General features: G+C 31.3%; 1 protein-coding gene across 1 annotated transcript in view; it reads left to right on the top strand.

The window, feature by feature from the left end:
• Positions 1 to 26,764, top strand: part of LOC119631340 (cell death protein hid) — a 40,185-nt gene that overhangs the window by 11,397 nt on the left and 2,024 nt on the right. The window contains exons 2-3 of the mRNA XM_038023459.1: positions 18,346 to 18,808; positions 20,670 to 20,856. Coding sequence (XP_037879387.1) covers positions 18,346 to 18,808; positions 20,670 to 20,856 — 650 coding nt within the window. The remainder of the gene's footprint in view (positions 1 to 18,345; positions 18,809 to 20,669; positions 20,857 to 26,764) is intronic.

Here is a 26,764-nt window from a genome sequence, read left to right as displayed (position 1 = left end):
TTTTTCATTGTTCGATTTGTATTATTTAGAAATATGCTTCGCTGGATCAAGACTGGATCCATTCAAATGTCTGCATTAAGTTTTCACAATCTCTGTATGTATGAATCTGAACTTATAAATCTATTCGTAAGTCGGTAGCCATCGTCGGCTCCCCATCTGCAATTATATTATCATAAATATTAGTGTGAAAGTGAAAAATTGAGATTGATAAGAAAATTTTGGAAATTTACTTAAGCATTTGAACAAAGTCCGATATTCGTTTTTTTTGCGGGGCATTGAAGGACTTTCCAAAATCGTGTATAGTAAGTGAAACGAAAAAATTTTAGAAAATAAAGCAAGAAGAGAAAAAATTCATCTGTTTCGGTTTTCGGTGAATAATTCGTTTCCCTAATTCTTTCATCGATTTCTCATCTATTTTCTGCTTTCGCATTATGGAGGATAGTCATGCTAGAGGTGGTCATTAGAAAGTTTTTGTTTTACTTGCATGAAATATATTTTAATTGCCTACATTTAGGAACATATATAAATAATTACTGCACATATTTCTTCTATTCATTCGGTGTTTACTTCTACAAGAAGTGCGCGTATTCTCTATACAGATTTTCAGTCAATTTTACTTTGCATAAGGACATGTTTTGTTAAAAAGAAGCAATCATAGGATTTATACATATTTATAAAGATCGTTGCTGGTTTATTAATTTATCAAATTTGGTATTCTATGCATCGCCGTTTGTAACACACGGAAATGCGCATCACAAGTCTCTTCTTAAGCTATATATTTCTTTTTGTCTAACGATAATTATATTTACGGTATTTAGTTCGTCTATCATTCTATCCTTTCTGGAAAGTGTCGCATAATACGCATAAACTGTGGTAGAGCATCTGAGGAAGACTAAACTAAGATAGATTAGAAGCAAAATTCTAAATTGCAATGATTTTAATTTAAACCTTAACACAAATATTCATTAATAGCGCAATTCTGAAGGCCAGTACAAAAATGTTTTCGAGCAAAGTATATGCCCATAATTATTGTAATGACATCGGAAGCGAAAAAGCGAGTACTCGGCATTCGGTTGTCTTAATCAGCTAATCAATGCGCTCGATGAACTGTGTAAGCAGTCAAGTTTCCAACGGTAGTCTTCGCTGTAGATTGCATACAAATATACGAAGGTTTGGCTGAGAAGTTCCCGACCCAGATAATAAGAAAACATTTTGTGTTTTTGCAAAATACGATCTTATTCGTGAAGTTAGTGTCACATGTCTCTAACATTTCGGTATCTTTTCTATAGGACGATTTGCCAAGATCCTCAAAATACATTAGTTTCGCCAAAGCCTTCTCCACTTGATCCAAATTTTTTCTTATGAAGTATCCTTTTGTGATTTGGCTAAAGGGCTGTACTCGCTATACTCGCTAGAACTTAGATATGGAAACTTTGTGTATGTGGGACAGCAGTTAAAATCATCCATTCATCCAAGTTTGCCACCAACTTGTGATTTGTTGCTTTTGCTACACTGTGAGCAAATAGGATAATCATTGTGCAGTCCGCCAGTTTTCTTACGCCTAGATATTGATTCAATATGTGACAAAACACATTGTTTGGCGATGTCTTTAGCTTCTGCTATACTTCTTACGTTAGTTCGACGGTTACGCGGCAAAGCAAAGCAAAGCAACCAACTAACTTATTTCAATTTATGGGTAGGCGTATTCAAAACAAATTTGTCATCACAACTCATCGCACTCAACACATACCCATAACGCTTCAATTAAACAATTTAAATATATTCCACAAGTGCTAACTTCTGAACCCTTGGGTCGAAATCTTTTTAAGCAACAAAAATGAGGAAAAACTTTCTAGATATGGCAAAAGAACGCAATGAGATACACAGTACAGTTAATACACAATACAGTTAACTCCTTATAGGAGATAGATGTACAGAATTTCGTTCAAACTTGGTTCAAGTAAAGCAAGATTTTTTTCCATTATTTTAGATTTCGATCAAAAATTGCCATAAGCATTGTAAATAGATTGACATATGGACGTAAATGAAAGCGTTATTAAGAAATTTACATATGTTTAAAATAAGAAGCTACGCATGACGAGCAGTTTTAGTAAAATCATGAATGTAGGCTAAACTAACCTCGGTGTTGTGAAATTTTCCGCAAGGTCTACTTGTACTGGCGCATACATCGCGCAAATATTATTACTATTTTATTTATTATTATTTTATAATTAATGTTCACATATATATATATATATATATATTATTATCCCTTATGAAAATGTATGAAATTCTTATCGCCGTAAATAGAAAAAATAGTTTTGTTGAAATGAATGAAAAGGAACTTTTTTTTTTATATACCCATTTAACAATAGAATTCATATCTTGGAGTAGAGAAAAAAAAATAAATAAATAAATAAATAAGTGAAGCAAATAAATAAATAAAAAAAAAAAAAATAAAAAAAAATGATGTATTAAGTCAGTCAGTCAGCCAGTCAGTCAGTCAGTCAGTCAGTCAGTAATAATTACAAGCGATAATTAACATTTTGCGATAATTAAATGCTACAACGAATACGCAAAGCGAGAAAACATGCCGGTTTGGCCATGAAAATGAAATACTAACTAACTTATGATGACACAACGTACTATGCAATTATACCATTGTAATATTGGTGATGATGATGGTCGGGTGCGTGAATAATAAGAGTTTTTGAAATTTTCTTAAATTATTTATTAAATTAGAGAAACAAAATTTTTGTTTACTTTAATAACCGGAATCTTAATTCTTCACGAATTATCTATAATTACAATAATACTGTGAAATCTATTGGTTGGTCATCATCATCATTATCATCATCATTATTATCATCATGAACATCGTGATCATATCTGTGCTCTTCAAAAATTATTATAATTACATAAACAATTAGAAACATATTTCACACTAGCATACTAATCAGTCGAAAGGTAACAAGAAACTAATTATTGTAGAATACGCACGTATACTACCCCGACAATTATAATTGCAAATTGTAATCGCACATTCAAACAAATCATACATGCATATATATATATATATATGTATGTATTTATATATAAATACAATTTATTGCTGTTCTTCTGCTACTTAATATGTGCGCAAAAAATTTCTTTATTACTATTCGACTCCACTAAACGTTGGTTTGAATTCATTAAAAAACAAAAAAAAAAAAAAAAAAAAAAAAGAAGAAAAAACAGTCTTTCGATGACGCATTCAATTTCCGCTTCTTCTCGAACATCTGTCTACGTACTACAGTTAGTTGCACTCTCTCTAAGCTTAGCCTGATTGATGAGTGGTGTCAATAAACGTATGTGCATATAATTTTATAAAATTTATACAGTAAGCGCAGTAAGTGAAAAAGAGAGAAAAATTTGCGAAAAAAAGAAACGTGCAATTTTCCATTTGTTCAGTTTATTTTTATCAACTTTAATTGCGTTTGATCGAAAGACTTTATTGTGTGCTCGATGATTAATTGTTTTATTGTTCATTGCTATTTTCATATAATAATTGCACGTTCATATATATATATATATATAGATTTTCATTTGTTTTATATATGAGTCTTCGTTATGCACCACACCATTTAAAGACATTATAAACACTAGCACACACACACAAACACGTTCAAGAGATCATATCCACTATTCAAAATTTATTATTTTGTATATAGACATCAGATTACAAAAATCGAATTAAATTATGCTTTTTCATCATTTCATTTTCGTCAATAAGTTTGGCGTTTTTTTTTTTTGAATTTCTCGTCCTTACCAGGATCGAAACGCTTACTCTTTGATTAAATTATTAAAAATTCAACATTCTAAAGGTCTTATGTATGTCGCGTATCGATCGAGATAAGATCGTGGCTTTCATTTGACTTACTTTTGAGTTTCTCAGCTGGATCGTCATCACAGTCTTTTATTTCAATTTTTTTGTTAAAATTCTAGTTGCGAGGTTTTGAAAATTTCATATGCTCCCGGCTTAGCTTTTGATTCATTTCTGTCAATTGACAATTGAAAGTTGGAAAGAGTTAAGGACCGGATCGAATTTATGTAATGTAGATGCGATGCCGTTCTAAAGGATTCCGCATCTTTTCAATCATTTTGTCATGTCAAGTGTTTTGTAGAAATAATCGATTTCTTGAAGACGCAATATTTGTGATTAATGCGATTAATATTGGAAATGAAAGACTCAGCGAATGTCATTTATTCATTTACTTATATATTTACTTAATTATTGCTTAGTTTTTATTTATATATATATATGTATGTATATATATATGTGTTTGTGATTTTTAAGACGCTCGAATTGAAGTAAGGCTTAAATTATTTATTTCACATTCAATTAAAAATGATTGAACGATTTTCTTCTAATTAATTCTTTATCTGGCGCTTTCTTCCTTTTTGCTATTTTTTAAATAATAAAAATCAGATCATGCAGATTAAACATTCTTAGCGATCTTTTTTCAAGCACAATCAGGACATAGTTCCTGCTAAAACTCATTAGTGAAAGTGAAATGAAGAAATCGTTTGCTCTTTAATTGAGAAAAAAGTCTTCTTCTTTATAAGGATGACGTCGCGGATCAGTTAAAAACTTTTTTTCAATAAAAATTAGTTGTAATCATATACTTGCGCTTATACCTACCTATATAATATTATATATCAATGACCATGAAAGACAAAAATGGAGTATAGACTATGTGCTCCAGGTTGAGATTTTATTAACATCAAAAATTGGTAGATACCTTAGTAGTAGTGTGTAAAAATTTTTGAAAGGAAAGACTCCGTTTTCCGAACATTACACAGGTGCATGTATAATATGCAAACTGTGTGCAAACTGTGCACATTAAGGACGTCGTCAATTAAAGGTGCATTATAGTTCTCTACAGGACAGGAGAAGCTTAAATCAATAGGCCAAGCAAAAGATGAGTCTGTTTTATGTCTTTCTAGATATTAAACGCGTCTAAACGCGTCCGGACAAAAACACGCCAAATATAACTTCCGCCCCTCAAGTGTTGAATTGCATATAACATAGTAAGTACGTAGCATAGTGCGATTTACAATCTAATTTGAAGCCGGAGCATCTAAGAATTCCAACAGCTAGTAATAGGAGTAACTCAACAAATATGTTTGAAGAAAAGCGTGACTTAAGTTTTAAATGGCGATTTTGATCAAAAGATTGATTTTTTGAGTCATATAAGAGAATTTCACCCTCAATCCAATCGTAAATACACTGAACTGGCTAACTCAAACCGACGAGGTAAGATTTTTACCTTACCTTGAGCACGCGATTAAAGGAAGTTGAATATGTCACCGAAAATATTGTTGGAATCAATTAAAAAACGTAGGAAAGAAAGAAAAAAAAAAAAAAATTCGAAAAATGCAGTTTTTCCGTACGGTAAACTTAATGATCGTTTTGGGAATGCAGGAAATTCTAACTCGTTACACTCTAGAGATTTTCAATTATTTTCACAAAATTGGGAAAAAAAAAAAAAAATGTGAAAATATCTCCTTTTCGAGCAATCTCTGTTCAAATAATTTCCGAGGTGAAGTGTTCCGCTTACGCGTATATATAAGTGAGATAAGGTCATCGTTCTCCAACACCTAATAGAGCGTTGCGACCAAATTGGAAATTAATTACTAATGTAAATAATTGCAATTGTTTTTCTCACTTAATTAATTTCGAGATATGTGTTCCCGTTCCGTTCATAAAGTTTTTGTTTCGTGTTTTCTTTCTATTTTTCTACAGGTATATAAATATTTTTTTTTTTTTTTTTTTTTTAGTCTTTTTACAATTTTGGTAGTTTGTTGTCATGCTTAACATAACATAACATCATTAGATATTTATTTATTTTTTTTTTTGTTTTTCGTTTCTGCTTTTTTGTTTCATGATTTTTTTGCTCATGACGCTCTGTCCGTTTCGATTATGGCGAGATTTATCGCTGCCGATTTTGGCAAAACGTCAATTTTGATTTCATTTCTCATTAAAATTCAACACTTTAACACTGACTGACACCAGTCTGACATTGCATTTTCTATTTAGTGAAATTTTTGTTCATTTATTTCTCATATCATTTATGGTCTAACGTATCATTTGTCATCACGTTGTTAAGTCGACTGAGATGTATATAATCTTCATATTGTTCAACTTTAAATATTTCTCTTCCCCCATATTTATGAAATGTTCTTATAGCATCAAACACTATTGTTGTTGTTGTGGTTGTTTTTTTTTTTTTTTAATGTTAGATTGAATTATAAACACAATGATTAAGACGAAGCTCACGTCCAATGGGAAAATTACTATATTTAAGTATAAATTAAAAATATTTGTTTACATAAATATGCATATAATTAAAAAATTCTTAAGGGACAAGCGAAGAATTATTATACATATATAATACGCGTCAATATGTTTCGCTATCAAGCTTTAATCGTGAACAGTTTAAGCCAAATTAATCCGATAGGAAAGTTAGATGAAAGAGTGAGATTTTCGGATTGCTACAATTGCATTGCGGTATGCGGACTTGCTTAGTAGTAAACACAATAAGTCAGTATAAGTCATATTCATCCTAACTTTCATTTGTATTCAAATTTAACTTCATTCTAGTCCGAGCAAGCATTCATGGCATTTATATAAAAAATCTCGAATTTGTTTAAACAGTGATCGCGTGAGAGATCTAATAAAGATAATTCTTATAGAATTTTTTTTTTTTTATTCTATTTTTATGTCCAATTTCTTTCCATTATCTGATCTTTTTGCTTCGATCGCTTAAATATATTTTTCACTTTTTCAATGAATGGAGTTTCACATAAAGTTGTTGACTTGTTCTTCTTAATTATTTATAATAAAAATTTAAATGAAAGAAATATTTTGAAATCAAATTGAATTTACATATTCAATATATACATATATATAAAATATTCTATAGAGAAGAAATGAAGTTCTATTACGATTATCGATAATAGCAAAGTTTATTACACGAGATGCCCCAGGAAAAGGAGTGTACATAAGTTCGAAAATTACATATATATATATATATATACATACATATTATATGAAATTACATTCACTTTTGCATTTTTTTATATCCTCTAATATACTTTGATTATATTTTCAAATTATTTACTATTAACACAATGCGTTTCGGCACAACAAGCGATAATTAATTATTGTACAGTAAAAAACAACATACATACGCACATATACACACACGCACACATATATGTATATACATATATATATATATATATATATATTGTTCACGTCGTTCACAGGCAAACAAAGTTAGTAAAACAATTTGACCTAAAGATTACTTCGGAAGGAGAAAAAAGAAACAAGCAAATTATGGGCAGAATGTGGCTAATGGTTACTATTGACCTACAAGCCTTGATCTTAGCTGATGTTTATATAATAATAAACAAACATATGACAATCAACAAACAAGACATCAGCATATATAAGAGAAAAAAAAAAAAAAAAAAAAAAACAAATCGGAATTATTTACTGCACAGAAATGCTCTCTAGTAGCTTTAGTTTTTTACTTATAGCTGATGTTATTATATATTGTATAATATTTTAAAACACTAAACACTTGAAGCATTGATGGACAAATATATGTATACAAATGTACACACATATACACACATGTATATATATATATATATATATACGCGCGCGCGCATATACTCATACGGCATACGGCAATAAAAAGTGTTTTATGAAGTAAGTAAGTATTGAAGCATGATGAATAAACATGTTTATTTATTGCTTAAGTAAAAGGAGTGGTTCATAACTAAGCTAAAGAAGCAACAAAAGCAACTGTCTTTAAACATATAAACAAATCGTACAAACGCATTTATTTATAAGATGGTACAGGCAAACCTTAAAAAGCAAGACTTTTAACGCGAATGCGATTTAGTTACGTTGACCAACGAAAACGAGAGCTGTTCACCCTACTGGTAGATCCTTTCAATAAAAAAAAAACTCTTAAAATTTGAAATTTATGATCATTTATGATCAAGTCCGCCAAGCATTATTGGTTCATCACTTTTCGATTTCTCGAAAATTCTTTCTCAACTAAGTTCAACTAATTGTCTCGCTGGCCTATCATTTTTATTCAGTTCTTAACGTCTTACGTTAGACTCGATATAAAATATTGAGTTTACGCGACTATAGCTCGTATTTTGTTTCGTTTAAATGAGGCTTTTATTGAGAGAGCGTATACTAATTAGTTTAGTTTGAAATGATAATGCAATTTTTCCTACAGCCTGAACGCCTGGCAGTCTCCATAACAAATGTCGGTGTCTGTATACGATCGGCAGAATTATTTGGAATTTTGTATTATTACTAAATGGCGCTTGCTTCCCGCCCTTTCATTGTAATGATCCTTTAAAGCACTAATCGTCCCTCGAATTTGTCGCTTTGTATCCACGATTTTTCGATGGTAATTTCACCTTTCCATTCCTAAAATCAGGAAGTAGGCGTGATGAGTCCACAAACTACTTATGTATATTCTTGATCAGACCTTAATCCCTCTTTTTATCTGCCTGCCCGCCTGCCCGCCTGCCTGCCTGCCTTTCTGTATACATGTTGTTACATTAATATAGCGAATTGTGATTTGGTTCTCATCGTTACAAAGCAGATACTATTGCGCCCATAACCTCGGCTACTTTTGTTTCTGAGACTGAGTACAAACGTGAACGAGAAATCCCTAATACTACATTGCAAGACGAAATATTAACTAAAAACCATATCAACCTATCAAGATAATATTATTTTAATTTTAATAAATAATTATTTTTACTAATGCGAATGCGAACGCCCTGTGCTCGAAAAGGACAAGTTTAGAAAAAGTCTACCCATTAGATAATTGTTATAGAGATCAATAGCGAATTGCTGGTTTTACTAGTCCTTCAATTTATATATTTATGACGTTGCGATATCTTTCTTAATATATACACATGTACAACATGAGCGTAATCCATTTCTTGAAGGTTCCACTTTGCATGTCATCCACGTAAATATAATAAAGGCAATGTGAAGAGAATTGTTAAGATGCATTTAAAGTGCATTTGAAACTAGTTTGATGAGTGATCTGTGTGATGTACATAAATATTGCATTTTTTATTTATTTATTTATATATATATATATATATATATATATATATTTTTTGTTTGTTTCATTATTCTTTAGTATTTTAATGTCAAAGCGAATACAGCTTGCAGCTGTGCTAAAAAGACCAGGCCAATTGCAATATTGTGCTGGTAACGTTTCACGTGCTGTTTATAAACATAATAATAAAAAAAAAATATATATATATATATATAAAAATTGCAAAAATAAACATAAGAAAAAAATTTTTATCTGAAATAAACAAAATAATGAGAAAAGCGCGCGCGCGCGCTTTACTTCAAAACAAATTTAACCTTGAAAAACTTTAGCAGCATCGTTAAGTTGTAGCTGTTCGTTATTGCTGTTACTGTCACTGGTTGTTGCAGTATTTTACAATTTATAGTTAGTTAATTTTTATAACTATCTCTGCATGTATTTCTGATATAAATGTATTAATGGATTTTGCAGGTTTTGCTTTTTTGATTTGTTCTTTTTTTTCGCTTTTCGCTTTTTGTTTTCTGTTTTTGTTTTTCTTTTTGTTATTTTATTAACTTTGTTTGTAGGTAGGTAGGTATGTTTCTGGTGAAGCCTCATGTAATGCCATTAAACAAATCTGACAGATTAAACTGGTCTTAAGCTTGACTTGTAAATTGTTGTAGTAACATCAGCGTCAAAACTTTACTTTACACGATTGTTGTTGTTATTGTTGTTTGTTTGTTGATTCGTTAAAGTTGTAAATTTTATTGCGATTGAAAAGCGCGCGAAAAGTTTTTTATTTTTTTTTTTTGTTTTTTCTTCGTTTTTGTACGATTATATATATATATATATATATATTAATGAAAGTATATAAAAATAATATAAAACGAATAAAGAAAAAATGGGTGGGGGGATAGGATAAAACAACATATATAAAACGATGATTAAAATGAACAAAAGACTCTTACTCTCCTCAAAGCGAATCTGCCATAATATCCAGCACTTATATAGGAAAAAAACAAAAAATTATATCCATAGGCTCACTGTTCTGTCAGTCAAGAGAATAGCAAAGGCCCGCAGTAAGAAGTAAATCTTTATCTCCGATGCGCTTTCCTTTATTTTTATTTAATAACGGCTTGTTAAAGGACGGTATACATCAGCCAATATCCTAGAATTGCCCTCTCTCCACGGCTTATCGTATTCATATTGATTGCGCAGCACAGCTTTTAATGGAGTTCTAAAAATGATTAGCATTGTACACAGATGTGACATGAAAGAACTCAAAGTGTCTCCTTAAAGCTCTTCACGTTGGCCATCTATAAACCATTTACGTTGGGTGTTTGCTTTAACCTAACTAACCTAATTGCACCGCTTTTCTACATAGCAATTCTAAATGACTAATGTCTCAAGGGTCTAATATATGTTTCTATAAATTTTGTGACTTAAATGTAGAAATCAGAGATTTCGCATCTCATACAGCACTTTACTCCATTTTACACGATTATAAACACATTTCTCTCCTTGAATGTTACTATCTGCGCCACGAGCAAATCCTTTCATTTGTTCATGGAAGCCTTCAAGTCACGTAACAAATATCCAATTGATCTGTTCCGTAGACCCAATATAACGGGAATTTTTATTCCTTAAATTGTCAAAGTGAATAGCGAAATTAATATAGCCATGCATGTTTGCTTACATTCAACTACATACACAGTGACGTTCATACAGAAAGAATAGATGGCGGCAATTAACTTTAAATTTCTCGCATTAAGCATCACTAGCAATTAGCAAACATTTTTCTTCTTTTTTTTTTTTTTGTTTGTTTTTATTATTATATTTTCAATTTAAAATCTATCCTAAACCGTAATAACTAAACGTTATGGCGAAAGAACAGAGGATATGGTCCAATGCCAATGCAAACAATATAAGAATGCAAGAAAAATATATACGGCTGCGATCGAATCTTTTACACCCAACTCAACGTTATCCTATAAAGGATTGAAAAAATTGAAAAACATAAATTTGCATACTCCATAATATACGTACTCTATAGTCAACACGCAAAAAACACGGAAAGCGAAGATGCACTTAATTTCTCTCATGCACTACATAGTTGTACAGGCGGACGGAGATGAACAGACAAAAAGAGGACATACTTGGTTGTCTTCCCAAACTGCAACTGGGAGAAAATTTAATTTTGATACACTATAATATTTGGATAGACGTAGTCAATCTCTATACTGGTATTACAGAATCACCCAAAGAAATTTTTGTAAATCTATCTGGTGCAGCGTTTATAAGTAATGAGCAAAATGCGAATTTTTTCATTTCTTTAGCAAAAACAGAGCTGCTTTCATTTCATGTGATACTATAAGCATGTCCTTCGGCCAATTTCGTCCATTTTCAATCGCACCTATGCAACCTGTTTACAAGAACTTTGAATGTTTCTACCAAATGAAGCGACCAATAAAATGCATTACACGATCGGCATTACACAAACAAACAGACGGACATACTTAAATCGATTTAGAATTTGATGCTGAAAATGTGTATGCGATGTGGGGCATCTGAAGCTTCCTTCCGGGCGTTACAAATGTTTTGACAAAAGGAAAATATGCCCTCATCTAGATATAAATAGAAACCGTATAAAGTTGGAAAATTAATTAAAACATACTTTAAGGAACAATAGTAAATTAGTTCCTATAAAAAATCCCATATATGATAAATTTACAATCTTCCTATGCAACTGCATTCGTCTGGAAGAGATATTAGGAGATGAAAGTACTTAGGTGATTACAAAGTGTGATAAGAAGTTTTGGGAAAAAGCATTGAATTAGGTTAAGGTAACGAATGCAAAAAAATAGATCCACGTAAGACAAAGAGCCTCAGATTATAATATTTGTGAAGTATATCAATATTCGAGTTACTTGGCCCCTGGTCTCCCTCGCTAGTGAGTCATAAGTCCAAGTGTATTGCAGGATACTCTTGTATAGAATGGATTTAATTGTCAGATAAAATTGAGATTTTCGACGAAGAGGCCAATAGAAGAAGAATAATTTTTAAAGTCAGTGAATTTCTGGCGTTGAGCTTTTATATTATTTTTAACATCAGATTGGTCCTTGGCCAGTTCGATTGTCCAAGTCGATCGAATGGCTCGCCTACTATGCAATATAAACTGAGAAGACTTTTACTCTTCATGTTCTTGGAAGATAAAAATTTGCGATTTCGGTTAACAAAAATAGAAAAAGTTGGTGACGCCTACCAAATAGTTTACATATATTAGCCGTTTTTAGAGTAACAGTCGTGTTGGGTAAAATGGATTCGATCAAAGTCGAATATAATAATTTTCTTACTTATTCATGGTTCATTGTGAAAGGTCAAGCATTTGAAGGAACATGTGGCTTAATAATTAATCGACAGTTTAAGTATATGTAACGCGGTTCGCAAATAGTGAACTCGTTTGACAGACATATTCGCGCGCAATGTTTCTGTTTTCTTACCTGTCTCGAGGGCAGTAAATTATAATTGACGTCAAATTGAATACATAAAGCTACTACTCGTCTCTGCTTGATTAACATTCGTCCCGGCTTGTATTTAATAGCCCGAGTCCTTTTGCAAATGTGTGAAAACCTGTGAAAAAAATAATCTTAAAATGAAATAAGAAATTTGCATAAATTTTCAATTTGTCTACACTTCAATAATTATTGAATTAAATTGTTTCTGTTTTTATTTGCTTTTTTTTTTTTTTTTTTTTTTTTTTTTTTGTAAGACGTGCACAGTTTCACAAGATATTCATATGTAATATAAACGATGCTTTAATTACATATTTATGACGGAAAAATATTTATGACAAGTTCATACATGTCTGTTAGCAGCAGTCACTGCATCGCATAGCGTATATGTTAGAGAAATTAAAACGAAAAATAAATAAATAAATAAATAAATAAATAAATAGTGTAATAATGAATAAATTTGTAATTATTTTCCAAGCAATCTTAAATATAATGAATTTTAAATGTTCGAACACGAGATTAATTTATTGCATTCAAGAAACGAGTTAGAGCGTTGCATTCGCAACGCGAAGCAAACCTTGGGTACTCACGACTTGGCGCACCATTTGGTGATGATAATGATGGTCAAGCGTGCGGGTCTCTAATTTTTTCACTTATTATCGTTTATAGACGAATCACGCTCCCCCGCGAATATCGCTTTCGATTAACGATTGCGAAGTCCGACAGTCGAGCAGAGCGTCAGCGCGACATTGGTCAATTCATTTAATGCCACGATATGAATGTAAATCTTTTGCGTCTTTCTCAACGATACGAACGGACTGAGAAAACTAATATTCCACGATTCGTCGATGACGAGTATAAAAATAATAACAATAATAATAATAATAATAATAATAATAATAATAATAGCAATAATAGCAATAATAATGAATAACCACGAGGTATAAAACTCAATAACATCGTAGAACTGTTAGACTGCTTGTCTACCTTAAAGTACGTGCAAGTGTTGTTAGAATGTTTTTGTGTTTTTTTCCATTTGGCACGCTAGCTAGCTAGCCAGCCAGCCAGCGCTACTGATCGCTGACTGATTGGTGATTGGTGATTGGTTAGTGCTGCTAACAGCTGACATTCATCAATCAAAACGACTAAGATTTTAGTTGGCAGCCTTATGTAATTTCTTTTAAGAGAATTGTGGATTTAATAGATTTTAATACAAATTACTTTGATTTTGCTGCAGTTGTTGGCTAACGTTGTTATATAATAATATTCTTTAGCAAAGAATAAAAAAAAAACGATTAAAACCTTGAAATATATTTTTTTTTTTTTCGCTCTCCGCGAATTTTATTTATCATAAAATATAAAATTCGAGATCGCATAGCTTAATAGTCGCAAATATTTCAATGGTAATGCAAATCTTAAATAATTGACAGAACGACTGATTACGCACCATAAGGTAGACGAAATGATTAATTAGACTTTGAATTTTTTTTTTTTTTTTTTTTTTTTTTAAATCAAATTATTTCCATCATATTACACAATACATATATATATATACAATGAAACGCGTAGATATATGGATGCACTTTGCGGATGCAAAATCCGGTCCAACCGTTGATCTTTTGGAAATATTTCTAGCTACTATCACATCGTAAGGGCAATTTTAAATTTGTGCGGATGTTTGTAAATATACACACACCTTTTATTACACTGATCGATTAAGAATCATTTTCTCAGCTTAAACTTTGATTCAAATTCAATAACGATAGGAAAGCATCACAAGTAATTAACACATTTTGTATGTGCAGCACTCTCTTGGCTCACTGTTCACAATTCAGAATTTGGTAATTAATTGTTGAAAAGACGAACACGGTAAAGACCCTCTTAAGACGGTCCTTTGAGCAAAGTTCGTTCGTCTTGCTCGTTCGTACGTTGCTCTTCGTTCTGGTAAAGTACGTGGGAAGAGTTGATCTATAATAAATGTTCGACTTTGATTACGTACGGCTGGATCGATAAGTGTTCTTGTCAAGGTTTCAGTAGAAGAGAGTTACCTGCACGGGGCTAACGGTTCATTTTTCTTTCGCATTGCAGAACGAAGAAAGCCCTATGAAATGTACGAGTAGTGGTAGTAGTGATTTTTTTACGAAAATCCAATAACTTTGAGTTGAACTGCCTTTGGGGAAAAACATCTCATTGTTCGGTCGGTCCGTTACTTTTCTATCATGATAGCATGATAGGTGAAATTCGAGTTTAATCGTCGAAAGAGATAGCGTTACTTTCATGTATGACCTCAAGTTATCCCGCACCATGTTATTCGTATTTTTTTTTTATTTTTATTTTTTTTATTTTTATTTTTTTTTTAAAGGTATAAAAGAGATCTTGTAGTTAGTTCCCTTATGTAGTAACTACTAACAGTTGTTTATTTTTTGCAATCTGTGGTACAAATCTTGAATCAAAATGGATTGAATTTCATTAGATTGCCGTGTAATATATATTGCGAAAATTGATCTCAACCTACGTATATAGGATTATAAAGATTAACTTTCTTATTAGTTTATTAATTATTTGAAATGAAATCTAATTGCGAGTCGTGTCGAACTGTGACAAATTTCACCCACATACTTCAAGCCATTGCATGGCGCAATTGCTGGTTAATTTTTGAATAATATTACCTTTGTTAAAATATGCTGTTAAGTATTAACGTGAAATGATGTTGAAAATTTAATTCAAATTAAAACGACTTAATGTTTTTCTCTAATCACATTTTCAAGTTTTAATTAAATGACAAGTAGCTTTTTATTTTTTTTTTTTTTAAATTAATTAATTAAACTGTGACAATAACAGCAAAAAGAATAAAATTCAATATATATATATATATATATATATATATATATATATATTAAATTGTTGCTATTAAAGAACTATGGTTGAGAAGAATGCACACATTCATGCATATACACATTTAAAATGCATATAATTAATATTCGAAAAATGAAAAATGTATTATAATTATGGCGCCTGTCAAACGCCTACATGTACAATGTGACTGCGTAACATATGCACTTGCATGCATACGTTATATTAAATATAATCAATAAATAAATGTTTGCTTTTTATGAACAGATTTATATGAAAAATATTAACATAAATATTACATCTGACGAACTGCTTGTATATATTGTCCATCAATGCGTTCGTAACATTCATTCATTTGCGAATATTCAAGGAGAACAAAAAGAAATTATTCAACGTTGAAATATTGAATTGAAAATCTTTCAAATATAAAGCGAAAAATGACAGAAACGGATGATAAACTATACAAATTTGAGTTGGATTTACTGCAAATATTTTTTTTAAAAATTCCCAGAATGAAGTAAATTGTTAGCTTACCATCTTGGAAGGTAAAAAATTACCCGACCACAGAGCTTAAGTGAAGGCAAGCAAAAAAAAAAAAAAAAAAAATATGAATTCATAATAAGTAACTTTAAAAAAATATAATAAAAGTCAATACATGTGACGTCATCAGCCAGGCGAAGATTTCAATTTGTTTGAAAAATACACGAATCGAAAAAGTTGCTGGCAACAATTTGCTATTGATGTCTAATCGATACCTTAATCTTAACTCTGTCATGTAAACAGTGACTTCAGTTATCTGCTAAAAGCTATGATCGAAAACAAAAACTTTAAGATAGAATAGCTATTAGACAGACGATAGTAGTTTTAAACGGGGTTTTTCTTTTCTTTTAACACAGCTTCTACAGACATAGTAAAAGGCGAGTCCGTTTAAAGACTGATTTATATTATGAAGAGACTGAGAAACGCAACGATAGACGTCTCCATATGTCTTCACATAAACTCAAGTGAAATTAAAACTTAATTATTGAATTCGCAATGAATCCCAAAGAAGAACACACACAAACACACACCACAAATGAGTTCGTTATATAATAATCACTAATTGAATAATTTGTACAGTTTACGTATATTGTTGAGACAGTAAAAGGTTGTTAAGAGTGACCAAAATAACTGTTCATCTCTTTCGAAGGCCTTTCATACCGGCTATACAACAAGTCGAAACAAGTGCGACGTTCATCTACTCACTTGGAGTATACTTATCATTCGAGGCATTGCCAAATAGAATAAATATATGTCCGCAGAAATTAAAGTGAAATGTAAGCGTAAGCGTTTCGCGGAAAGTTCCGCAATGGCTTGAAGTTCTATAATACGAGAGGTCATTATCGTCTTGACCGAAATTATAACAGATATCGATATGTAATTTCATTGAACTGTTGTCAGGTACGCCTTGTACATACATTAAAATGTGTGGTCTATATAATATGTAGATAGATAGATAGATAGATAGATAGATAGATAGATATAAACATTCATTTTAATCATCTTTTGAAACCATCAATCATCATTTGAAATTTATGCAGCGTTTATAAGTTAGTTTTCTTTGTTTTTTTTTTTTTTTTTTTTTGGGGGTTTTTTTCTTTAATTAGTCATAGAAGCGTTGGGTGTTAAAGATTCGATGAAAGCCAAATGCAAGTTTTTCCTTTATCATTATTGTTGTTGTTATAGTTTTTTTTTTTTTTTTTTTTTTTTTTTTTTACAAATTTATTTTTTTTTTTTGTTGTTTTTTTTTTTTTTTTCTGCTGCATGTTAAGGCTTATACAACAACCTTTACACGCTGTTGTTTATATAGCTCTGTATATAAACACAATTGACCCTGAAATTACACCTGATTGCTGCTGCCTGGTGTGTTATGCATGTGTTCATATATACGTATATGTTGCTATTGCTGTTGCTATTATTATTATTATTCTTTATGATAAATTATGCACATCACTTGTGCTAAACGATCCCTAGTTGTTGGCGATGGCATACTATGTACACTACTTACGTCAGACAATATATGTAGCCATAAAGATTACGTTACGTCTCTAAATATATTTATAAATATTGTAAATGTGTACAATGTGAGCACACTGAATAAATAGTAAGTAAATTATGCAACATTCACTCATATTTCAAACAATTGAAAATTAAACGTTGCTGTTGTAATTAATTTATTTATAGCATTTAATAAGAATAAAACTTGTGGGTTCTGTGGCTCGATAATAAAGCTCTCGCATATGTGCATGTATGCTTAAACATAGGGAAACGTAGTGCACTTGTTATCGCTAACATTTACATAAATTTACATACTCCCCTCGTTAGCTATTAAGAATTTGAGTTGTTTTTTTTTTTTTTTTTTTTTTTTGTGGCAGATTATTTGATTTTTATTTTGTTTTCTTTTTGTTTTATTTTTTCTGTTAAAGATTTATTTAAATAATTTTGTTTGTGCGCTTATCAATCAGACAGCAGTCATATATGCATTTGCCATTGACATGCATAGTTGGCAGACATTCACGTTGTTGTTGCTTCTAATGCCAGTATCATCATCAGTCGTCTGTTAGCTTCTTTTATTAGTTTTGCCATAAAGTTCACAAAAAAAAAAAAAAAAAAAAAAAAAAAAAAAAATATTATAGAAAAAATTTGTTATAAAAAAAAAAAAAATTTATGGTCGAAATTTTGAAATTACAGTTATTCGATATAAAGGTAAAAATTTTATGTTTCTTCTTTTTACACAGATTATATATAAATATATATATATATATTGGTGTCATGCATAAAGCATAACTAAGTCTTTGGTGTTTTTTTATTTTAAGGAGCTCCAGTTTTTCAATATCCCACACCGCAAAGTCCTTCCTGTTCGGTACACAGTCCCTCGTACGTAGGAGGAGATGTATTTTTTCCACGCAGCCGCAGCACACCGCGCACACCCCGTACTAGCGTTAGCTTTGCTGCCGGCGATGAAGTTAATTTTTTCCATCAGTCATCACCGGCTGCCAGCAGTTCAAATCTTCAACCAGAACCAAATAATAGCAACTCTAGCAATCAACCACCACAATCTGCTCCACCCACCGTAAATAATTCAAGTCATCAGCATCATTATCATTCGCCTTTTCCCCTTCATCCACGTGTTGCCGCTTACCATCATCCAAATACTGCCAGCGGTTATTGCCAATATACACCACCGCCGACGCCTACCACTGCCACCACATCAACGGGTACATCGACTGGTGCTGTGCACCGACATTTACATCGCAGTCTATCGGATACGGCGAGAAGGTAATCTATATAAAATATCTTTAATTCTGATTATAGTTTAATCGAAAAATTTAATTTAGAAAACTTTAGTTTAATTTGAAATTTTCAAACAATCGATTTTGTAGATTTAATGGAACTGCCAAGATATCGACTCTTTAGTTTACAAATTTGTAATAAGGACTTGAAATAATTACTAATAATTTTCAAGTAATATTCGCAAGGTCGGTCACTGGGACAAAATTTAACATCGTCTCCATTAGAATGGATGCCGAAGGTAGTGCATAAAGTAGAAACGCAATATATATAGAAGAAAATGTAGCAGTATTTCCAATGTCAGCGTCACACCATTCTTTTACAGCCCAATATTTTATTTAATCTTAATCACACTCTTGATCAAAATTACTTAAAACTCATGAATGAATTTCGTGACGATTGTGTTTTATAACACAATATACGTGTATATATATATATATATCGGTATACATATATATATCGCTAGATCCCTGCTCCATCATCGATGTTTCTTACGGAAAGTAGCACTTTTGGTGAGCCCCTGTTAAACGGCGCAGCCTCATATGATTAGGAAAGAATCAGAAAGCGCCGTTGTTAGGTTTGCTAAAAAGTTTTACATGAGATAAATTTTGTCGATATGCATGTAAATGGATAAAGAAAGAAGAAATCGTCACTTAATTTGTCTACTTACACACTTAGTGGAAAGCGATTTATGTTTCATTTTTGAGGCCACAATTAACTGAACTACTGGCAATTAAGTACAAAAAACTCAATTCAATTAATTATCAAGTAATTGATTGTGACCTAAAACCGTGCGGTGGCTGTTAACATCTCGATGGAGCGATAATGTTTAAAACTTTTTAAAAATGTTTCTCATGTTTTAAGCCATAAAAATCTTAACAAGTCCCTTAAAAGGATTAATAAACTTAATGAACGTTTCATTTTTTATTTTTTTTTGTAATTTTTTTCTTATTAATTAAATTATGCAGAAATTAAGTGTTAATAAATTTATATTTTTATTTTAGTGATCAAGAAATTAATTCGTATAAAAAAAAAAAAAAAAAAAAAAAAAAAAAAAAAAAAAACAATACAACAAGAACAACAGGAAGATTATGATTTCAGTAGTAGTAGCAATGCAGACCAAGTCAGCTAATCAGCTTAGCCTGCAAAAAAAAAAAAATAAATAAATAAATAAACAAAATTCAGACAAGCTCGAATGGAAGCCAATACCCAGACATGAATAAATATGTATGTAATGCATAAATATGACACCATACAAACATATCCAATGTAGGCATACACAGCTTGTTAAATCTTCCCGGGGTTTATTGCACTTTGGACCATCATCATCAGCATTTATAGAAGAATAGAAGAAAAGAAAAAAATTATAAAAAAAAAGAAAAAAAAAAAAACATTTTATTCTCCCATGACTTCTGGGAGCCATTATACTATTTTTGTCGATCTGAGTGTGCTGTGCTTGGCTTTTAATTACCACAACAACTGCCCTTGTTTAAAATGTTCAAAACAGACAAACACACACACACACACATACATACATACATACACACACGTAAGGAAAAATATACTAAAGTTAACTTTAGAGATAAGCTCATACACAACTGTTTTATTAACTAGGAAAGAAATATCGAAATATTTTTTACTGTGCAATATATTATTTTTAACTTTTTATTACAAGTAGTTACACATAAACACATAAACATATACACATATATACAAATATAGAGGCATACAATAAAATCTTAATTTGTTTGTGTTCTAAATAAAATAAAAAATAAAAAAAAAAAATAAAATTGACAACATACATACAAATACACACAACAAATTTAACATACTGCGCTTTTGGTTGCAGATCTCGTTTGACTTCGACAGGCGAAGATGAGCGTGAATATCAGAGTGAACATGAGACCAGTTGGGATGAATACGATGACCGTTACGATAATTTTACAGCGGGCCGTGAACGTTTGCAAGAGTTTAATGGTCGCATCCCACCACGCAAAAAGAAAAAGGACTTACCGAAACCAAAATCAGAAAAGAAGGTAAACTTTACTCTTAATTATAATTAATTTTCCTCTTCCTTTGAATACACAAAAATTCAAAGCAAAGAAAGCGCCCCTTCTCTCATTTATTTCCTATAATCGCTTATGTAGGATTTGTTAAGTGTATCGGATGCTTGTAATGAAGACATATGAAGACATAATTTTCCAGTTTTTCACGTAAAAGTTAACCAAATTCATGCGTAGGTGCGCTTATAATTAGGAAAACATTTCAAGATATATTCTAGTATTCTGTCGTAATGTAACTACGGGTTCATCTTTCGTTCTTATCTACAAAGCTTTGCGGCTATATTTGAAAAACTTATATGCATGACGCACATACGAATCGACCAATTCGACCGAAGCTAACTCCTTGAAAGTGAAGACGCCCACATTCGATTCATTCACTTATTGCATACGAACGAATTAATATTAGAAACCAAGCAACGCTATATGCACAACGAATACATACATCAAACAAACCAGTATACAGCACGAATTGATAAATAAAAAACACAAGAAAAATCAAAAAGGAAACTTTTTGCTATTTCTAAGCCCAAAAAAATTTTGGCCAAGAGCTTAAAATTCTTAAATATAATTTAAATTGTATTTTCAAACAAATAAAAACACGGCAGTGGGTCTCGGTTCATCACTAAATACCTTACGCCATCCTATAGCTATTCATAGAACGAGTCTTAAAAAAAAAATGAAGTGGGTGGGGGGGGCCGGCGGGAGTGGTTATATGGAATGTGGCCGAAAAAGTGGAACGATCTGACCATTTCAATTTTCAATACCGGTCGCCGTTGGAACGAAAATACGTCAGTATGCGAAACTTCATCAAAACATTTCAAAAATTGCGACCTGTAGGTTGAACATAAGAAAATAAGACGTAAAAACAGAAAATGATTTTGAATCGATCTGTGCCACAAACCAAATATAGCCTCATTATGCAAGCTATAAATCGCTTCAGTTATTTTGCAAAAATTTTTCCTCAACATTTTAATAAACATTTGGGTTTATTCTCATAGCATTGTTTGTGTGTCCTTGGCTGTGTATATTGTGAAATGCATTACAATATATATATATATATATATATATATATATATATATATATGTTTGTCTCTGATGTTTTTTAGGCATATTCTTATCCATTAAAAACTCTTAATATATATCTTATGTACGAAATCTAGCACCTGAACAATAGTTTATGTGTCTGGTAACCAAGATTTACTTGAGTTTATGGATTAATTTTCGAAAGAGAGGACGAAACATAGTTTTTTTCGTAGCATGCATTTCCATATACATGCACATTGCAGGACCTTTCGATATCATTAAAATCGAAAGGCAAAACGTTGAGCAAAACATCTCGAGCTTAGAAGGATTTTTGGTGATCCGAGCGAAAGCTTTGTTATTGGAGATCGGCGGAAATTTGTTTATGAAAATAAAGCATTTAAGGACCTTGGAAAAAAATTATTTTTTTAAAAAGTTATAAGCATTCATAGTCTGCAATAAGTAAATTTCATATTAATTGAAGCACTTTTTACACAAACCCTTTTACTAAAACACAAAGTAAATTTCACAAAATTATTGCGTGGATCTTGTAACGTATTGCATACGTTGGGTATTGAGCTTGCACTTGGGCTCATAACCTTTGCAAAGCTATGAAGAAGAATGCCTTCAAAAGAAAAGTAACGTTCGATAGAAGAAAAAAAGAAAAAAGAGGAAATATTCGCGTTTTTAGAAAAAGAAAAAAAAAATAAAAAAGACCTAACAGAGAGAAGTTAATATACGCTACAAGCAATCCCTTGTAAGTTGTAAATAAAAGAAACAAGTAAGTAAGTAGGGAAATGAACTGCGGGAAATGTCTCATTTTGTTTACCCCATTAGCCTGTTTTAAGGATCCCTGGAGATTTCATTTAATTTGTTTTTCTTTTTTTTTTTTTTTTGTTTTAATATTTAATTCGAAATCGAACATCGATAGCATGAACGAATTAAGGAATGATTGTTCAATTTAATTCGCTCTACACACTATGATTAATAAGTGAAACTTATAAACCAAAAAAACAAAAAAAAATTACTCTAAGGATTATATGTGGGAAACTTTAAAAGATCCTAAGACTAATGATCAAAATATAGTCGAATATGTTATGTTAAACCTGTCAACAAAATCAATTTTCATTTTTAAGACATCATTGTTCTCTCTATGGGAGACAGAGAAACCTACAGAGCCGCAATAAATTGCATCCCATAAAATTGTAAGACAAAAAACTAAAGCTGACCCACAATTTAAACAATGTACAAGATGCGGCTTCTCAAAGCCGCAAATATAAATCTCGTTGTATGAAAACTTGGTTCGTTTCTACTGATTCAGCATTTGCACAGCATATCTTGCTGGCCAGAGTGAATGACAACATAGCACTTGACAAAGCGCATAAGCAATGAAATGATTAACGTCCAGTCGAAATTCCCAGTTGTTTGCCCAACTTCTTATCACGAATGTCAAGTGTTTCGTCAAGTGTCTAGATCTAGATTTAGATTCTGCGTAAGACAGCCGGAAACGCTATGTTCCGCATGATTTGGTAAGAATCGCGAGTACCAAGTCAGTGTTCGAATTCAAGTCAGTGATTTGAACAATGAGTGTGTGTGTGTGTGTGTGTGCATGTAATTCGAACAATTTTCTGCGTAATAAGCATAATTTCCTTAAATAATTTTTGTTTTTGGAAGATTTTTGTAGACTTAGTTCATTAGAATTAAATATTTGTACCTTACATTGCTTGTGATATAAGGATATATTAAGTTTATGCGGATGTATGTAACACTCAAACGCTTTATCTTTTATTATAATGAGCTATATTAAGCTTGTCTGTCTGTTTGTTCGCCTTGCTTATGATCTTATATGCTTACGAAGGTAATGCTTTTAAAAGTTTTCTCCAATTCTTTCATTCGAAATGACATATATATGTATATATATCGCGACAGAAATATCACTAAAATACGGATTCTCAACGGACTAAGAAAATCATTAAAATATATGTCCATATAGTGTATAATTGTACAAAAGATTATTTAGTATTCATCGTGGTTAACATCTTATTAATTGCCTTTAAAATTTATGTTATTGCCTTGTTTTGTATAGCAGTAGTAGTAGTAGTAGTAGTGTGTAGTGAGTAGTATACAGAAAAGAAAATCAGCTTTTTCTCCTTTTCAAGCAGAGCTGAAAGTAAATCCTTTGTTCTTCAAAGTCACACTTTAGTGCAACGCTAGCATTTTATTATTATTTTTAATACGAAGCACGGTCTCTTGAAAAATAGAAGAAAAGCTCTGTAATGTGACAATGTATGAAATAAAGCATATTTTTTTTTTTTTTTTTTTTTTTTTTTAGTTTCTCGATTTTCAAAGCTAAGTTACACGTTTGCCTATATGAGTTCTATATATGCAAAAGTCATAAGGAATACAAAAAAAATAAATAAATAAATAAATAAAAAAAAAGGAAATTGAAACTAACGAAGCGTACGAGTTAAAAACATGACAAGGCGCGGTTAACGTTTTGCATAATATGTCTTTGCACTAGCTTCACACAATTGCATATATTTGCATATATATATATATATATATATATATATATATATATATACATGCATATGTGTAGAAATGAAGGGATCCAGTCACGGGATTTAAAAAATTGGAAGTTTTGGAATGAAAATAAGTTTTGTAATAACATTAGGTGTAAAGTTTTTCGTGCATTCATTTGGTTCTAGGGGACGTAAAATATTCGAAATGATTGCCTCTTTGTTTACATTAAAGAAGAAAGAAAGGAAGGTATTAACATTAAAGAAGTTTGTATCATCTTAGTTCAATAAATTTTGTCTCTTTATGGGTTAACCACACTACAAGGACGATTTTCTCTCTCTTTGCAAGATTACAAGGTGTTTCGCATATTTCGCATATCGTATATCGTAAGCAACTTTCTAAGAGATTTTCTAATAAATAATTTAATCAATTAATCAATTTTCTCCATTCTTGTTAACGATAGTAGTAGTCAAAGGGGTCCACGGGAAGATGTTTAAAAAATGATAAGAAATGAAATAAAGTAAAAAAAGGAGAAAAAATAAAACATAGTTTACCGTTATTCCAGTGAACTGTCTCCTGCTTAGTATATTAGAGAAAAATACCAGCATCCCATTTTTATAATATCGGTAACGGAGCGCCATTAATAGATACATATATGTATCGTATATGTAGAAGAGAATATATTCAGATGGCAATTTTTAATTTTATTACACTGCACTGCACAGCACTGCGCAATTAATTTTTATCGCAAATTTGCATTTTATTTATAGCGTTTTTTTTTTTTTCTTTTTTTCTTTTTCTTTTCGCTTATATTATGCATATATATATATATATATATATGATATATATATATATGATTTGATTTACTCCATTCTTCATGGCATACCATACGCTGGTATTATAATTAAATAGGTAAATGTGTGTTTGTGCTGCAATGCAATTCGAATTTTCAACGCGTTCGTAAGATCAGAGTCGTTTTCTCTTTATTTTCTTCACTTTCCGCGTGTAGTTTTTATGACTTCTATTTGTTAGGCTGCAATTTGTCACTTGCCTTATAAGTGCATTATTGCTCTTCACACTCGGTGTGTAAGTTAAGTAAGTTTGATTGTTAATATTGTTATTGGTGTTGCTTGTGTGTTACTACGTTGCATGACTGGCAGAGCAGGCACTGCTTGGTCTTCTATAACGTACAAATGTCAAAATTCTTATTTTCTTTTCTGGATCGTAAATGATTTTTATCCTTGCTTGTTATTTACTTATATATATATATATATATAATATATATATATATTGCTTTTAGTATTTCGCCCTTCATTTTTTTTTCACACCGAATGCCACGTGCATTTTATACATTTTACTATCAGGTAACAGCTGTGTTGTTCGTTAGAGAAATTTGTTAGTTTTTTTTTTTTTTTGTTTTTTTTTGTTCTTTTTATGCATCCATAGTTGCTTACGTGCAGATACATTTTTTTATAGTTTTCGATTTCGTTTTGTAAAACGTTTACGCGTTTGAGTTAGCATTCGGTTTATGTAACGGCAACGTAATAAGAGTTAATGACCTTTTTATTTCTAGCTTTAAATGATTTCTTGATCTTTAACATCCATTGAATATAAAGAAATGAATTAGTTTTACACTTTGAGACAATCAACATGTGGCACCTCTGACACCTCTTTCGTTCTCATCGCTCATTACCGACAGCTTGAAAATGTACTCATTCCACCAACATGTTTGCAACGTCAAAGCATTCATTCATACATAACTCATTAAAAAATGTTATTGCTTAAGCCCGTCCGTCCGATCACAACGAATAACAAAAAATGTCGGCTTGAAATTTAGCAGAAGCAATAGCAGTTCTTGTATTCAAGTTGGTCATCGAACTCGACTAAACTTTGTCAAAGGGAACGCCCATTTATTACGAAAAGATCGTCTGCGTTCCCCCTCCAAAAGAATAACGTAATGAAATTTAAATCCTTTGGGTTTTTTTTTTTTTTTTTTGTTTCAAGAAAAAGAGAGTTGGCATAAAAGATTCGGCCAGAGCCAAATATACTTTGGTTACTTAATTTTTATTCATTTTGAGCATCGTGAGCAGTGTTTAACAATATAACTTATGACGAAGAGGTCGTAGTAAATCGTTTCTTAAGCAAGTTGAGGAACACATCTGGTGGATCGATTCATTGAAGAGTCATTGAAATGTACAAGCAACCCATGGTAGAGACTGAGCAGAACCATAAGCGGCCCACGGAAATTCTAGAATTCTGGAATTATGGCAAAAAGCTTCGCATTAGATATGCTTTACAAAGCTGAGCGACATCACTGTTCGTTCCATCTTCTTTACGTTGG

The sequence above is a fragment of the Glossina fuscipes genome, unplaced genomic scaffold, assembly GCF_014805625.2.
Source record: "Glossina fuscipes isolate IAEA_lab_2018 unplaced genomic scaffold, Yale_Gfus_2 1, whole genome shotgun sequence".
NCBI lineage: Eukaryota > Metazoa > Arthropoda > Insecta > Diptera > Glossinidae > Glossina > Glossina fuscipes.
Note: the sequence above shows the minus strand (reverse complement) of the source record. Positions and strands in the feature narration are given on the sequence as shown.